Here is an 18939-nt window from a genome sequence, read left to right on the forward strand (position 1 = left end):
CTGACTCCTCCACAGCAGGAGATGCTGTAGCTTCCCTGTCAGACTCCAGCCTGCTTCTCCAAACTGGGGCTGAGGTGACTGACATTTACAGTATGTAATATACCGTCTATGGATAAGTATCCCATATAACCCCACTTCATGTCATCATCATCAGTGGCATCATAATATAATCTGCCATCATACTGCAAACTATAAACAAAAGGGATCTGCAGCTGGTAGCCACTTATTTGCTGCACCATTTCAAGAGCGGCACTAAAAATAAAGTAATTTATTCAATCAAACAACAAGCATGAAATCACCAGCGCTCGGATCTCCCTCTCAGATTGTTTGCTGGCTTGCACCACTGATGCATGACCCACATTGCAATGCCCAGGACACCCAGCTCTGTATCCCCCTTCCCCTGTGCTCTTACTTATATTTGGGCCTAATTGCAGAAAAATGAGCGGAGAAAATGTTGAAAGGGTTGACCTATTTAAGATAGGAAAAACAAGTGTGATGTAATTAAAATGCTCAATCTAAACTTAATTATCATCTTATTTAGATATTATCTACTTTCTCCTAATAACACTTTGGGCAACCTGAATTCACTTTTTTTCTATGGGGCTTTTATGGTTAAAGCATCCACATATTTGCATCTCTGTGCATGCTCTCAAATTAAATTTTGTTTGTCAATAATGTTAATAACTGTATGAATTATTGATAGTAAATAAATTAATTATATACTACACAATGATGTATACTGTTGCTTTGGCAGCAGTGTCACATACTATCGACACTAAATATACAATACTAACTCTCAAACTTGGACCAAAATCTAATCAAATGGTAAAACTAGGCAGTGCTGATTGGATATAAATCAAGATAATGTTACTGCACTGCCTATTTCTCTCCTAATATGTTTTTAGAAACATTTTAGTGCTCTGTTTAGCTGTAATAAGAGTTTGTGAACTGGAATTGGGCGCCACATTGCTTCCTGCACAGTGAAAACAGAGTCCGAAAAAACAGAAATCACACTGTAAACATAAGCAGCACTGATCAAATATAAACCAAGATTATGTTGCTGCCTCGGAGGCTGGCTTTACTGCAGTAAAAAAAACACTTACATTTTAGCTCATTTTCCATCACCACTGATGGATAGCCAACTAATAAAAGACACAAACCATGGCCACAAAAGCGCGTCCAGATGTGCATTACTCCCTGTCTCTGACTCAGTTAGCATGATTGACTCAGAGTTTGACTTAACTCTCTTTTTGGAACAGATAACAGAGTTTCCCTCATCTCAGGGTGAACACAGAGTCAGAGTTTTCACATAACCTGCTTTCTGTAATACCCCCTCACATTTCCCCCACATGCACAACATGCTAACGTTATAAGCATAAACCTATGGCATTTAAGATTTAATACATTAGCTTAGCGGCTAGCGGACTCTTCCTCAACTAATAACTTAACCAGTTTACTACTATTCATGCTTTCTCTTACTCACCGCTGGTTTAAGTCCCTGCACTTCCGACAGAACAGCACGCGTGACTTTCCGTCTACATGCACGTTTTTTCAGTCAACATTGCTGAAACAGAGCAGCTAAGCTAAAGTTAGCATGAGTTAGCGAAGTGGCCCGGCAGGTACGTCACGGCTTTTGTTTGCATATGACGTGTGCTGTCTGTTGACTCGCAGTTTCTCCGAAAACAAAACATTTCCACACAGATGATTTCCTGCGTGAACAGCTGTTATCCTCATCTTTCCCTCAGCTGATGGCCAGGATCTTTGCCGGACACTGTGTGTCTACACAGAATTTCAAAATAAGGACGATGATATGGATCGATGTTTACACTTTGCATCCATGTTACGTGATCGTTGCTCATTTAATTCATGCAGATCGATGGATCTTTACAACCCTAATTACTACAAGTGTACTCTGTCGGTCATAGACTGTAAACAAAAGTAGACGACGCGCCCTAATGTACCTCCTCTGTGCTAAAACTGGCTGAAATGAGTTTAAAATATCCAAATATCCCGGATGGGAGCGTTGCCATTTTGCGCGCGCGATTGGCTCCCATGACATGACGCGGAAATCGCTACTGCGCAGATGCAGCGATTTCCATGGGGGAGTTCCCAATTTCTAATCCTATAATACATCCATTGATTTCACTGGAGCTGTCATGTCGTCCATCTATATTTACATTCTATGGTTGCAATGTATTATAGCATTTTTGTAATGTGTTGGATTTGCAGTGTGTTCTCCAAATGCTGCGCATGTGTCTTCAAATTGATGTTTTTGTAATCCGCTTGTGTATTAGCATGGGTTAAATTGCAGTGGGTTTGCTCCATCAGCTACCTTATTGCAGAGTTTAATCCACACATGGTCATTTAAAGAATATTGAAATAAATCTGCCTTGAAAAAAATCTGCTCTGACTCAACACCTGCTGGCTGCATCTCCTTTTATTCATATGCATAAGTCAACATCCAGTGCCTCTCCAAACATCCCCATCTAGACATATCAGCAAGAATATGACTATAGTTTCAAAACTGAACCATGTTCAGACTTTCACAATGATGCTGAGTAAGGATATTGTGAAATTTGCATCCCGCCTTGTGCTATCAACCAAGAGTTACACATCTTTGACTTTATCATGCAGTATATGCAAAAAAAAGTCATTACAATATGGCATTGATGTAAGAATAATGTGAATCTCTAAATATAGGCATTTTATTGGAGTGAATACACATTTAAGATTTCATCTTTTTGGCAAAGACACAATCTGCCTCTTCCATTCACAGTGACTTCTATGGGATGTGATGAAACAAAAGGCCCTTTAAAAATCATTGTGTATGCAGATTTCCTTCATGAGACAATTAAAAAACATTTTAATTGCTACCACCAATGTGCCACACAATGGATCATATTCACAGAGTAAGCCAACAGCTTGAAACAACAGGAAAAAAATTGACATCATCTGAGAGTTTTCACTAAGCTCGAACAACAGAAGCTGAGCTGTCAGTCTGCATCACATCTCCAAAGGGGCTCTGTGGACCGCAAGCCTTTGATCTCCTCTCTGTGAAGAGCACCGGTGTTTGTGAGGCAGAGAGGGAATATCAATGGAAATATTTAAATATTTACCATACAAAGCATGAATAGAGCCTCATACATCAAAGCCTCAAATTCTCTATATACACTGAATAAAGCAGGTATGCTGTTTAACACGAAAATGAACTACTTTTGTTCAACTTTTTACCCGACATAAGTGTATTAATGAAAAACAGCACTTTGAGTTTGCTGCAGGGAAGCCGGCAGGGAGACATTTTTGCAAAATGGTGAAAAAAAAGCACATTCTCAAACATACAGAAAAAGGCAACATATTTTTCGTCAGTGTTTGTGCAAAGATAAAACACAGCCAGGTGCTGTCACTCTTCAGTGATCCCGCAGGCATATCTGACAAATCTAATGGTATGTCAGAACAATGCACATCATTAACAGGTGGAGTGTCAGTTACAGTTTTGGCTCTGCTTTTCTGACCCGTATGTTTTGCTGATTGTGTAACAGGGTGTGGTAGGACCTAATTGCAGCACAACAGAGCAGGCGAGTAGTTGGTAATGACCTTTATTTAATTTTTTTTGCAGGTTGAGTTGGAGATTGGAGGTTGGAACAGGTTGTTGAAGGTTGGAGTAAATCAAGTCAAGTCAATTTTATTTATAAAGCCCATTATCACAAAACACAGTTTGCCTCAGTCGGCTTTACAGCATATGACATCCCTCTGTCCTTAGACCCTCACATCGCCTAAGAAAAAACTCCTCCCAAAAAAGACCTGTAAGGGCAGGCAGGCAGGTAGCAGAGCCAACGAATCCAGTAGGAGCAGGGAGCGGGATCAACGGGGACAGGCGGGGAATTGATGTACCATCAGAACAATTAACACCAGCAGCACCCACATGGAGGAGATGTTTTACTCAGTGGGAAAGCTTTGAAGATTATATCAAGGTTAGGGTTACCGCCTGGGCTAGGGTCAGGGGGATCAAATCAAAATATGAAATGCTTTACAAATTTGCCTGGGCTAGGGTCAGGGGTGGGGTTATGGGGGGTTAAATCAAAATACAGAACGATTTACGAATTTTCCTGGGACAGGATTAGGGTTAGGGGGTTAATTCAAATATGGAACGGTTCACGAATTTGCGTGGGCTAAGGTTAGGGTTGTTTAGGGTTATGGGGGTTAGGGTTAGGGTTATTGGGGGTTAAAACAAATATGGAACGCTTCACGAATTTGCGTGGGCTAGGGTTAGGGTTAGGGTTGTTTAGGGTTATGGGGATTAGGGTTAGGGTTAAAACAAATATGGAACGCTTCACGAATTTGCGTGGGCTAGGGTTAGGGTTAGGGTTGTTTAGGGTTATGGGGATTAGGGTTAGGGTTAAAACAAATATGGAACGCTTCACGAATTTTCGTGGGCTAGGGTTAGGGTTGTTTAGGGTTATGGGGATTAGGGTTAGGGTTAAAACAAATATGGAACGCTTCACGAATTTGCGTGGGCTAGGGTTAGGGTTAGGGTTGTTTAGGGTTATGGGGATTAGGGTTAGGATTAAAACAAATATGGAACGCTTCACGAATTTGCGTGGGCTAGGGTTAGGGTTAGGGTTGTTTAGGGTTATGGGGATTAGGGTTAGGGTTAAAACAAATATGGAACGCTTCACGAATTTGCGTGGGCTAGGGTTAGGGTTAGGGTTGTTTAGGGTTATGGGGATTAGGGTTAGGGTTAAAACAAATATGGAGCGCTTCACGAATTTGCGTGGGCTAGGGTTAGGGTTAGGGTTGTTTAGGGTTATGGGGATTAGGGTTAAAACAAATATGGAGCGCTTCACGAATTTGCGTGGGCTAGGGTTAGGGTTAGGGTTGTTTAGGGTTATGGGGATTAGGGTTAAAACAAATATGGAGCGCTTCACGAATTTGCGTGGGCTAGGGTTAGGGTTAGGGTTGTTTAGGGTTATGGGGATTAGGGTTAAAACAAATATGGAGCGCTTCACGAATTTGCGTGGGCTAGGGTTAGGGTTAGGGTTGTTTAGGGTTATGGGGATTAGGGTTAAAACAAATATGGAACGCTTCACGAATTTGCGTGGGCTAGGGTTAGGGTTAGGGTTGTTTAGGGTTATGGGGATTAGGGTTAAAACAAATATGGAACGCTTCACGAATTTGCGTGTCATCCTTTCGCAGGGGCCATGCTAATCTTCTCTGTATCGATTCCAATTTTTCAGATGTGCTGCCTGAGCTAGCACACTGAGCCTTTGGCGATGCCTTCATTTTGGCCACCTTGCTGTGAGTATGACACATAACAGTGGTTCTACTCATAAATGTGACAAGAACGAAAAATTAGTCTTTCTCTTGTAGATCTCAGCATCTTTGCAATATGTATAAACTCCTAGCTAATGTTGTCTGCATATTATATTCACATTAAAGGGATATGGCCTGACACTTGGAGGGGGAGGTGCCAAATTTCCCTTCAGGCTGGAGGCTGGACTCAGAAACCAAGCAATCCCCTTCTATAACACAAACCAGGATAAGAATCAATTTCTCCAGCAAACTCTAAACATCTCTCTGTGGAATCAGGTCTAGGATAAGCCGCACTGTGTAACAATCTCCATACCACATCTGTTATCCTGAGCACTTAGGACATGTTCGCATAACAAATTTGCATGCCATCCTTACAGTCCCTGATGCTCGTCTGCATCTTTGCCCCAAACTGAGCTCAAACCTTCTGTTCCACAGATGCACAGGAGCAGAACACCCCTTCCCTCTCCCCCCAATATCCCTCTAAGAAGACTTGTGATTTTGATTATCTGCTCTGTATCAATTGTTATTTCTTATATGTGCTGCCTGAGCAAGCACACTCACTCTGCGGCAGCACCTCCCTATTTGTCCCCTTGCTGGGCCAGAGGACTGGCCCATAATCAGGATTTGGCATTATCCATTTAACTTCAGGGTTAACTTTGAGTTTGAAGCACAACAAAGCTGGTTCTCTTCTTACAGTGATAAATCACAGTGGCAACTTAGGGTAAACAGCTAACCTGCCACGCAGCAGATTTACTTCAGGGAATCAGATCACAACCTGTCAAGTATCTTACATCCAGAGTGAGAGGTAAAATTACTATATATTTTTGTAAGACAGTGTCATTTCATCTCATATATTATGAAGCATCCTACTTCAGTCATGGTTCTGATGTTGCTGCTCATAATTAACAGCCCTGCCTCCTTCATTGAACACAGTCATGTCAGAATAGGATAAACCAAAACTGACCCAGTGAGTCGATAACCAGTTTTGTCATACCAGTTATGCAGATGCCAATATCACATTTAGTGAAGCGAGATAAGAAAAAGGTATCCTGGTTACACAGAATTGGCTTTGTAGGACAAGGCAGTCTATGATTAAATATTTGGAGTATTTTGTTTATGTTTAACCACATAAACAGCAAATTTCATTTATGACAAACCAGAAAATGTTGTCTCTCATGTAAACACAATATACTGAATATGAAGACAACCAGGATAAGCCTTAAAATAGGGTATCATAATATTACATATTAGGATTCCCTATTTGGCCAAAAAGAAAAACAACAACCTGTTATTTGATGTTTGATAAAATGACTGCCTTGTCCTCAAAGACTTTAGGATGCAGCAGGCTCCTCACTGGTTTTAACAGAAGACATCACATCACTCCAATCCTGGCTTCTCTCCATCGCCGTCCTGTTCCTGTAAGAATTGATTTTAGGGTTTTACTGATCACTTTTAAAGCTCGTCTGGGTTTGTCTCCAAGCTACAACAGAGATGTTGCCCCCATATAAGCCAGTTTATAGCCTTAGATCTTCACGTGCCTTTGCCATCAGGGCCCCTCAGCTTTGGAACAACCTGCCTGAGGAAATAAGGTTTGCAGAATTAATGATTTTTTTTAGATCACTTCTTAAAACCCATTCCTATAGACTTGCTTTTAAGTGCTGTCATCTTTTTCTTTATTTATTTTATTTGTGTTTTATTCATGTCATTTCCTTTTATTTTGTGGTTTATTGCTTTTATTGGTTATGTTGTTTCTGGTCTTTTTATTTTTATGAATTCATTTTTACATTTTGCGTCCTGCATCTTGCATTATTTATCCTCGTTTTCACGTTTATCTTAATTTTATCTAATCTCACTTGTGTTCATTAGGAGTGTTTGTCTTTATGTTGTCGTATTGCCTTCTGAATATTCAGTTTCTGATGCTTCTCTTTTGACTTTTTTTTCCCCCCCAGATTCAGATTCAGACAACTTTATTCATCCCACCAGGGGTAATCTCTTTGAACAGCTTGCTGTGTACACATACAGCAACATGTAGACACATAAATAGATTAGTGATGAATATATATATATATATATATATATATATATATATATATATATATATATATATATATATATATATATATATATATGTATACCAAGGAATTCAGTGGAATAAAGAAATATATAAATTGAATGAGGTTAAATTTGACTATCAATAAATTCATTAAAAAATATATTATTTACAGAAAATGCAATCGAGATGGAACAAAAGACTAGGAATAGTGGTACAAGCAGGTAAAATGTAACATTATTATTATAATTATTATTTATTGTCACAACAGCCCAGCTTTACTGTTGTGGAAAATTGCCAAACCTCCTGTGTGTGGTTTAGTTCTTGTCCTTATCCCTTCCAGCAGTTAGAGCTACAGCAACACGACAAGGCAGACTTGCTCATGTTAGAAGATCAAGCCTGTGATAATATAATTTGAGTGTGTGATACGACTATTAAGATGCATTGCAAATGTGCTGTCAAGGCTGCTGAATTGAATATCAAGTTGTGAAAACCTAAAACTCCACTGATGATACTAGGATGATATTTCAGTGCTTGTGTGTGTGGGTGGGTGTGGGTATGTGTGTGGGTGGGTGTGGGTGGATGGGGTAGGAGGGTCATGGTTGCATGATCCCATTTCCAATGCGATGGCATGATGCCTTCCTGTCTGTTTTCGATCCCCCACTAAGCGTCGCCTGAGGGAAACAGCCCGGCTTCCAGTTAGTGCAAAGACACAATTAACTTACATTTACATACACACTCACTGTGTGAGGAGCATGCTTAAATTCTCATATGTCCATCAATGCGTGGACATTTGTACACACACACCTTGTGTATTTAACTCTTTTCTCCCTTACTTGTTATGCACAACACTCTGATTTGATCCCCCACTTCTCCACTTTCTTTCACCCTTCACTTGCTGTCTTGGTGAATAACTGGATTATGTGCAACTAAAATAAGACATAAGAAAGGAGGGGGGAGAGGGGAAATTGGCTGTTAGGGGTTGGAGGTGGGGGCTGGGTCTCATAAAGGGGATAAATCAATCCTCAGTCAACCCGAGCTCTGCATGTGGCCCTTCTCTCCTGTAGTTTTACTCTGGAGTATTGGCAAAGACTGGCAGGGTGAGTTTCAAAGTGGGCAATTAGTCGTGGGTATTCCTGCGTTCAGAGCTCTGTTTATGTTAATATGAGCGGAAAAGAAAGATTTCTTTCTAGACAGTGAAAATGAAAGGGCGGAGGAGAGGAGAGGAAGATAAGGAGAGAAGAGAAGGAGATCAAAGACGAGACTGATTCCCCTGGCCTGTGGTCTGTTACCGCTGATAAGATGGATCAGAAGGGATGCACGAACACACACCATCCACATGTATCCACACACACACACAGCTCCTGTCTTTCTTTATCACAGCCTGTTCTGTAATCACAGTCCAGCCATATGATATTTAGACTGTAATCCTCAATGACACCGGGCCCAATATAAGACAGGCAGAGGATGCTACACAGAGAGGGGAAGCCAGCTAAACATATCACAGTACACACACACACACACACACACACACTCTCTCTCTCTCTTCAATTGTTTGGTAGACTGAAACCTAGCGTGGTGCTGAAAGAAGGTCCATTGACAGAGAGAAACTGTATCAGACACCCTCCGGTGACCCCCTCCCAGCCCCCATTATTGGTTTCCGAGTGAATTGATCAAACATGAGACTCACAACAGCTGGGAGCAAAAAAGTGCTTGGTTTAATCCACAAAAGGAGACCAAGCAATGGACAGAGGGGAAAGTGACCTAGATAGAGGATATCAGTATTTTTCGTGTATTAGATGAAGCCACGTCTTTGTTTTTAGGTCTCAACTCAAAGAATTGCCAGTATTGTAAGGCATAGGTGATAAATAAATATTAAATATGGAATATCATTCATTTATTTTATGAATCATACATTTAATAAACACGTTAAGTGATTATATATTATGTTATATTGCTCACTCAGTCTTATAAAGTCTGGAATTTACTCTTTGAAGTTGAAGACTGATGTGTCAAATTAAGTTTAAACTCTGCATGCAATGCCTTAAATTCTTAATGCTTTGCAGGATGTTTTCAATTATTTGCAATCCTGACAAAGGTTACTGATACTTGTTACATGTAAAAGCACAGTTTTACCATATCTGTATATAGATGGACAATACATGTCAACTTCCTCCCTCCACAAAAATGAAGCTAAAATATCCTGGATACGCACGCCATCATCTCCCATCTTGGCGGTGGCAATCAGGGGGGTGGGGCCACCAATCCGAGATTCTGCCCATACACCCTCCCGACTCTATCACAGCTGTTAATCATGACATCACTCGTCTTTTTTACAGCATCAAATAACTAATTAAAACTAAAATGATCAGAAAAATCAAGTTGATAATAAAATGACACAAACCATCTTTGGGAAAAATAATTTGAAAAGCATTTTGACTTTTTTGTATGGCCCATTGTAACGGGGTGTGGTAGGACGCAATTGCAGCACAACAGAGCAGGCGAGTAGTTGGTAATAACCTTTATTTAATCTTTTGGTAATGACCTTTATTTAATCTTCTGGCAGGTTGAATGGAACAAAGATGAGTATAATCAGGCTGCAGGGAAGAAGGGACAGTTATCAGTTCTGGGTGGAGCAGAGTTCATGGGTGGAACAGAGTTCGTAGAGAGACTGGGGTGAGCTCACGTTCACAGGCAATAGCAAAGAGTTCGAGTGGGGAAATTGTGAACGTGGAGCGGACTGGCAGGTGAATGTATCAGGTAAGTTGCAGAAACACTTACAACAGGGAAAAGTGGGGACTCCAGAGGGGAGTCCAGAGGGGCAGGCAGGGCTCATGGTCAAGGAGGAAGCAGAGCTGGCGTCAGCCAGGCAGCGGAGCAGATGAATCCAGTAGGAGCAGGCAGCAGGGTTCAACAAGAACAGGCAGGGAATCAATGTACCATCAGACCAATAAACTGCAGCGGCACTCACATGGAGGAGATGTTTCGCTCAGCGGGAGGGTCTGAAGACGGCCAGAAGAATGGCGATCTCTCTCGACGGAGCCGAAGTGGTAGAACACCGCACAGCCACAGTGAGACGAGAACCAGGAAGTGCACAGGCAAAACTCGTGGTCAGAGACAGAAGGTTGTTAGGTTTACCAGGGCAGAGAAGAGGAGAGGTGGTCAGAGGAGAGCCGAGTCGAAACCAGGAAAACAGTCCGAGAGTGAGTGGAGTGAGGCTGCTAAAATACTGGCTTGTCTGGAGATGAAGACCAGCTGGGAAAATCAAGTGGAGGTGATGAGGCTGGTGAGGGGGAGTGGCCCAGTAGAGAGAAAGGTGGGGAGTAAGTGGAAAAAAATCCCACAGCAGCAGGAGAGAGGCTGTGACAGTCCCATTCACAAATGTGGCTTTGGAGGGTGCAAATCAGTCATCAAGATGACGAAAACAACTCACTAGGCTGTAAATTTTTCTTTCTGCCAATATCTAGAAAGTTCGAGGTTTTCAAATATAAACATCAATAAACACTGAGAAAAATTAAGAAGACACCAACTGAATTAACATCCTGTTAGCCATTGTAGAAGCGATGAAAAATAAACTGGACGACCTTCATGCCGCATCAGGAACTGTAATATCCTACGATTCACTAAAACTTAGCTAAATACTGAACAGCACTGTTCAACCAGATGACTCTTTTTCTGTTTGCCAATCAGATTAAACCAGCCAGGGAGGGAGAGGAGGAGTGTGCTTACAGTGAATAAGGCGTGGTGTGATGGTGGGAATGTGAGGTGCTGTCTCATTCTGGCTGTCAATCACTGCTAATGGTAGATTACCAGAACAATCCGAAAACATGGACAGTTATAAAATATCAGCCAGATGCGAAGCAGGACTAAATCACAGTGCACAAGTAAAACGAGGTGAGACGATCACATTTCATTGGAGTTATACCTTGTATAACTCCATTTAACAGATAAATGACTGTTGACTTTTATTGGACAGGAATCTAAGTTTAGTCCGACACAAATTTGCACTCTGGAGTGTTTGTCCTCTGTTGAATACAATATTTTCCCTTTACCTGTATATGGAGACATTTTCTATGAGGTCTGTCGTCTCTGTGTCTGTCATGATGATGCCTTTTGGTGAGACCGTCAGCGTTACTTTCCGAAACTTCTTAGCACTGGCTCTGGCCTGTAGATATGAAATATAAAAAAAAATATTTACACGGACATTAAAATTCACAAAAGAAAATCTAGCCACACAGCGACCCTGTCACTCTGACATAAATCTGAGATGATTTCACATCTGATTAAACACCAAAAACCCTCAAAAGCCACAGTAGCTGCCGAGCAAAATTAGTCAGCCTGCATGAGTTGTCCCAGAAATGTGGGGAATTTATAAAAGGTGACAGAAGCGGGAAGGAGGACAGCTGCAACGTGTAGCCCAGAACGAGGGCTACACATTGCAACTCGAGGTCGGGCTGGCAGTCACTCACTTCCCCCTGCCGCGCTGCTCCATCTGGAGTTTCAGAAAATACGGCCATAGTGCTGAGCACGCGGTCTGCAAGAGCGCCTGTTGACAATGACAATGACCTCCTTACCATGCAATTAGCTGGCAAATGAGAGCAGTTTAGTTTCACAGCCAAATGATATCAGCTTAAGAATCAGTAGAGTGACTGTGAGGAAATACAGAGGGGAAATGATTTTGCTGCACATTTCTACATTCACCCTGCAGGAGAACTCTTATTTTTGCAGTGGGTGAAATAAAGGCCAACAACGAAAAGACACTGACGATGTAAAGGGTCTTTGCTTAAACAAGAACTAGGACATCTGAAGGACAACAGGAATGGTGTTGTGGCTTGCTGTAGGAGCCTAAATGCCCTGGAGATGGTAACAGGGAACAGCACATTCTGCACAACACTTATAATATCCCTTTCACATCCAGCCCAGCCATTTGGTAGAGCACACTTTGAGTCACTCTATCTTAATGAAAATTGTGTTGAATTCAACTTAATCCGATTGAGCCATCTTTGCCATTCAGTTTGGGCATTTTATGCTAAAAAAAAATCCACAAGATGACATTTTGCCTTTTGTTTATCCATTATATATACAGTGAGTTTTTCAACTTTTTATTTTACTATTCTATATAACTAAATGGTTGAATTGGCCTTTTATGGTAAAAGTAGTGATGCTAAGATAACTGATTTTCCTTTTTTTTTAATGAAATAAAGGAGCCATGAATCCTCACTGTTGTTAAATTTAATGTTTGTCCATCATATGTTTGGTGAAAGAAATTATATCAGTATAATTTTTTTCACAATCTTTAAAACTTTTTTCAAAGTAAAGTAGCAAAAATACATGAAAATAATACCAGTGCCAGTAATACTACTAATTCCATGGTCACAAACTGATATATCTTTGAATGCTAACAATTTACAAGCATTAGTAAATTATTGAAATTATTATAAAAGTATTTGTAATTTGAATCTTTGTTTCTGTTTTATCATTACCATGAATGGTCTTCTCAAATGTTTGGTAGAGACCATGTTTAAAAAACTATGGGGCCTATTAAAAAAACAAACAAAAAAAAAAAAGATTTTTGTTATTATAGCCCCAATGAAACAACAACAAAAAAACATCTTCTATTGTTTTTTTCTTGGTGAGACCTTTAATAGATATGGGAAACAGACATTATAATAGAGAGCGAAGGAGTGCTGTGAGTGTCTCGAGCAGCTCATGTATGTAGGAGGTGCTAACAACCACATTTTCTTGTCATGTTCCTTATGTCACGCCACGAGGCAAGAACCAATCTGTCAGCTTGAGATACGCAAGTTCTCTATATGTTGGTTCCTCCGTCCTGTCTTATCACGCCTGACTGAAGCATGCAGCAAATGGGAAAAGTCACAAATGTATTCAGTAATCCCATTCAGGTTGATTGGTTTCCAAGGGAACAGACAGAGACAACTGACTTGCTTTTTCCTTTCCTGGTGTAAATCAATTGAATCTTAATCCTGCCATTAGGTTCGGTTCAGTCTCTAATTGAGAAGTGGGGGGTTTATGATTGGGCTGTCTGTGCCAGGCTTTTCTTTCTGCAGAGAAAAGCCTTCCAGTAGATTAGACATTCTTATTGTTGGCAGCGTTCGGTGAAAAGGTGTGCACGTGCCAAAGCAAGGAGGAAGAATGGGAAGAGAGTAGACAATGTGGAAGTTTGTGTTCACGAAAAAACATGCATTTAAACCATCCAAAAATGATTTGCAACAGTTTGTTTGCAGTCTTGTGAAAACTGACAGGATTCTGAATTGATGTAGAAAACCGTGCCTGGAAATCCCCCATGTGGCTCAGCGCTGTTAAAATAAACATCATATCACTGGCTGCTCCACATGTGCAACCCCTGATAATCCTGGATTAGCTGTTGTATTTCCATGCAGCCAAATTGACCTTGATATAAACATAACCCAAAAATAACTACGAGCCAAAAGGAAGCTGAAAGTAAATGACACTAATTTCTCAGTTTAAAATCAATGCCTGTAAATGTTTCAAGGGTCCAGTGTGTAGGATTTAGAGGGATATACTGGCAGAAATTGAATATAACATAATATATAACACAATATAAGTAGCTTTTCTATTGTATAATCACCTGAAAATAAGAACTGCTGTGTTTTGGTTGCTTTAGGATGAGAGAGGGTCCTCATCTACCGAGATCGCCAAGTTTCTACAGTAGGCCAGAAAGGACAAACCAAACAGTGGCTCTCATTAAGGCCATTTGCATTTCCTCATAAGCTACCACAGTTCGCAGCCCCCACAGATTTTTAACGTCATCCTGCTTTATTCAATGTTTATGTTGTATGTTAATGTTTGTAATGCGGATGTTTCGCTCCTGGTCAAAACCTTCTGAACAATGAGCACTGAATAAATTTAACCAGGAGAACTTTCATCTGATTGCAATCAACAATCCTAACTGCTTTTCCCATAAATTAACCCTTTATCCCACATGTTAACTGCAAAGACCACATGAATACTGATGATTAATACGTGTCCACGGTGGTTTTCTGGCCATAAGAATACATTTACTGCACTGTGACCGACTAAAATACTAACAAAAAGAAAGTATTCTTCTCAAATTCTGTGTGGCATGGTACTCCAAGTTGTATTATACTGTAGATAAGGTGCAACAATTTGCCTATTTAGCATACATAACAAACTTGACCGAATATTGGCCTGGTTCTTCAAAAGAATATGGAGAAAATCAACATCTGACAGTTCTTCCCCTTTTAGATGATATGCACTGCAGTTTGAGGCTGTAATTTTAAAAATCCCCATGAGAATTTCTATAAAAAGCATCGCTGTAATTGAAACCTTCACAATGTCACTTGTGAAATTTGACGTTGCTATAGAAGGTCCTGACCTTGCCAGCAGAATTATATGCAACATTGGCTGCAAATATCATAATCAGTACAGCCATATGTACAGTAGTCATTAGTTACAATGTAATATAAGTATAATATGTAGGGATGGGACAACAAAAGGCATAACGATATTTAAAAGCAATACGTTTATCTTGGTAAATCTGCATTAAAAACAGGATGTTCAAGAAAAAAAATGTCTGTCCTACCCATGATGCAGTCAAAATGTTTGTTTCTTCAAGCTGGGGTAGGCAGTTTAATTTTGGTGTAACTGGGCAAATTTCCCATTATAAACCATAACCCTATTTGGTTCGAGTGGTCTGGGAGAACAATATATGTATATATGTTAGAGATGGAGTTCGTAAACCAAACCAATAACTGGTTAGCTGAGGAGGGGTAGGAAATAGTAAGTCTATACTTCCTCCTACACCTTTTCGAACATGAAAGATGCAATTTCTTGTTGCGTATTTAAATAAATTCATTGAGTTTTTGTAAAAGTTATTAGCAGTTTTTGTTATTGCCATTTTGTTTAATTTTTATCATTTTCTGTTTGTTTTACAAGTTTGAAATATATGTCTGTCTATCTATCTATCTAATACACTTCTGCACCTTCTCTTGGCTCTGTTTTCAGGCTTTAGAAAATCTAGCAGGAGACTTTGGCCAAACACAGACCTTTTTAGAGAGAGCACCTGTCAATCATATAAATCACTGCTTGTCAAATGTGGTCAAACTGCCAAACTAGGCAGTGCTGATCAAATATGAGTCAAGACCCTGTTACTGCGTATCTGAACAGCACTGTCTGGTTTAGACAGTTTGATCGAAATTATTCACCAGCAGTGACTGACCTGATTGACAGCTACGTTTGAGACTCCTCCGCTCAGATTGGTTGTTGTTGTGATTCTTGCAAAAGCCACTGGAGGCACTACGAGGAGAGGCGTTTTTTTTTTTGTTTTTAATTTTTTTTTTTTTTTACAGATTATCATGCCGTGTCATCATATCATATCATTACGCGTCAAATAAAGGCAAAAAAAGCCCTCCAAATAAATCTTTTAAAAAGTATATCATGAATCGCAGTTGTTTTGGCAAGGATAATCATGACGTGAAATTATCATATCGCCCCATACCCAACAGTATGCAAGATCTGAATGCAATGTAACTTCTATTATAAGGTTGTATGAGTCAGAAAGGGACCAGTGACTCACCGTGGCAACAATTCTGCGAATGGCAGCCGAGGCCATGTCCTCTCCTTTGGGCTGTCCCACCAGAGTCATCCCCAGGTACTTCACATTGAACACCATCCCCTCCAGCAGGGTCTCCTTGGTGTCGGTCCAGTTCTCTGGCAGCTCTGGTTGGACACAAACACAGGAAATCACCAAAATGCTCTGATACGGTCACACAAGGGTTTATAATTGCAAGAATTGTGTAGTGAAATGTGCTTCACTAAATAAGATCCAGAAAAACATGTAGATCTATTGTTATATTTTCAAAGACTTGTGCTTGCAAAATGATAGATGACACATAATCCACTTAATCATATAACGGCGTGTATGGGATCAGATTAAAAGTTATTTTTGTAAGGAGAATCACACGTTAGGAAAAAATCAAGTCGAAAGAAACAACATTTGAAACTCCAAAAGTGTGTCAGCATTAGTTTTCAAGTCTTCATTGCATTGTTTGTGTGGCAGACTGTTTACAATACTCAGCAGAGACAGTGTGAGGGTTGGCAGAGTAACGTCACAGCTGAGCAGACAGTCGTGTGGATATGCAGTCAGACTTTGCACAAATTATGTGTGATTAGTCATTTAAAGCGAAATTCTTTTTGCTGCTATGATAAAAATGTCACTCTATCAGAGCTCTTCAATACGTTGTTATTACACTTGTGTAATAAGAAAACCAGTAAATCGTGTGTGTGTTGGAAGATAAGAAATTAGATAAATGGACAAAGTCTACTAAATGAAAACACATTTATTTTGTAAATAAAACCATCCATAAGTGATCCTAATATTCCACCCTATGCTTATATTTTCTGAATTTGAATTCATCCCATAAGGCCTACATGTCATTTCCACAGTTTTGTTTTGTGTTTGTATTTCTGTATAGTTTACATAGTACACCACTAGTGTTCAACACAAGGAAATGCCTCTCTTGGATAATGACACTACTGCAGATACGGCAGAAAAGTTCACTTTGACTTTTTCACTGTCATCTTGTGGAATATGGGCATGATGCAGCACACAGACAAAAACACGACAAATAATCCATGACAGCTAATAACTCAGGAGGTCAGCCTATCAGGTGTGTACCATGTGGAAACGAGGAGTTAAACTGAGACTTTCTAGCATCTCTTAGTGGGTAAGATGCTATGGTTCCAAGCAGAAAACAGGATTTTAAAAGGAAAAATGTCGCACAGGCCCCACACACCAAATATCAGCTGGTCTCAGAATGGCTGCAATGTCCTGCTGTCGCTGTGATTTCCAACAGGTAACACCAAGCTGTCCTCTAGCAGACGACTGTAGGCAGCGAGGGCAACTGTGCCCATGCAGAGAGCTTAAAATATCTCCCAACGACACCTGGACGCCCTGCGGTAGAGCATCAGGAGAGGGATAACTTACAAAACTATGGAACAGACCACATTCTGTGATAAACTTAATGGGGCGACAAGTAAAACATGATGCATTAATCTGCAGCATTTCAAAGCAGTCTTTTAACAACAAAGTCGCTGTGATAAAGCCAAGAACAAATCCAGAATCAACTGAGAAATAGATATATAGTTGAACTGAAAATACCCATGCTGTTTACTTTCTTCTTACTGAGGTATTTCTGCTCATAACACAGTTAAATAAGAGTGAGACTGACAAAGATTATGAAACAAAAGGAGCGGGTAGAGAGAGAAAAAGACACACACAATAAGTGTCTCACACTCTGCTGGGCGATACTGGCACCAAATTCTCCACATGGGCTGAGCCATCTGTCACTGGCAGGCCCCATGCAGCTGTGAAGGCGAACAGCAGAGAACACCATCCCCATACACGGCTTCCAACAACTCTGAATTATTAACTAATCTTCAATCATACTACAGAGGCTGCTTCAAACCACAGAGAGCACATTTCATGTTATTAAATGTGATTGCTTAGGTACACGCTGGGGAGCACGGTTGGTTGCTTTTGACTTATTCTGGATGAGGCGTGTGTGATGATTCAAAGTCTCGTATTTTGTCTACTGAAAGGTGTGCCTTTATACTTAAAGCCATTCACTGTTCTGAGCCAGCAGGCCCACTACCATTTAAGAGGTGTTCCTTAATGTGATATTGATCCCTGAGGGAGAAATTCATCCTTTTTCTTTCCTCTCTCCACAGGAGGTCAGAGGTCAGGTTCAGCTACTGAACACAAGGGGGGTTTTGGTCTTTTGCTCAAGAACACTAATGACATAAAGGCATAATACGATAAGGGACACTTTCTCTGGAAAGGCATGTTACCGTCAAGTTTTTCAAAAGGATTTTTATTGCCTTAAACATCACAAACCACATTCCATTTGTTTACATTGTTTTGTGGTGGCGGCAAAATTTTTCAAATCAAATCAAATCAAACATTTAATGTAGCACAAAGTGCTTCACAAGTTAAAAACATAAAACATCTAAACATATAAACCGACCCCCCCTTCCCAGGCCCCCCCACTCCCGATCCCCTCCCCTCATAGCACATACAGAAAGACGACATTTAAAAGGTACAGAACAGAATGGCTTTGGATAAGAAACATGGCTGAACACAGAGGACTAAAATGAGGAAACGCCATCACGGAGGGCCATTTGGACCAGGAGCTTATCAAAGCTGTTACCAAGGATGTTGAATTTGGCTATAGAGACCAAAACCATTTCATTTTATCTATTTATTTCAGATAAAAGTGCAGTTTAAAACATAAATGGCACCACTTGATGCGCCATACCAGATTATAGCTTAGAGCTAATTTGCTTCTCAGGTCAGAACAAATACACAGCACAATGACATGATAATGTAAAGTTGTACAAGAAGAGAAATAAAAGACATACACAAGACAAATAATACACAATAGCACACGATATAAGGTGACACAAAGAAGACGCACGACAGACAATACAACATAAACAGCCTCGGAGGTTGCCGCTTGATATAGCCACATGTACATGCAGTAGGTATTAACTTTTTACAGGGTAATTGTTTTAAAATG

General features: G+C 40.3%; 1 protein-coding gene and 1 non-coding gene across 4 annotated transcripts in view; both read right to left on the bottom strand.

Moving 5' to 3' along the window:
- LOC121955790 (low density lipoprotein receptor adapter protein 1) overlaps positions 1-18939 on the bottom strand; it is a 117890-nt gene that overhangs the window by 71523 nt on the left and 27428 nt on the right. For all 3 annotated transcript variants that reach the window (XM_088089523.1, XM_042503872.2, XM_088089524.1), the window contains exons 3-4: positions 15939-16081; positions 11413-11525 (exon numbers count right to left, since the gene is read on the bottom strand). In XM_088089523.1, coding sequence (XP_087945649.1) covers positions 11413-11525; positions 15939-16081 — 256 coding nt within the window. The remainder of the gene's footprint in view (positions 1-11412; positions 11526-15938; positions 16082-18939) is intronic.
- Positions 5149-5255, bottom strand: LOC121956027 (U6 spliceosomal RNA). Its single transcript, XR_006106661.1, has one exon. It is a non-coding gene; the product is annotated as a U6 spliceosomal RNA (small nuclear RNA).

Source organism: Plectropomus leopardus, chromosome 16 (genome assembly GCF_026936395.1).
Source record: "Plectropomus leopardus strain MGB_pleo_1.0 chromosome 16, ASM2693639v1, whole genome shotgun sequence".
NCBI lineage: Eukaryota > Metazoa > Chordata > Actinopteri > Perciformes > Serranidae > Plectropomus > Plectropomus leopardus.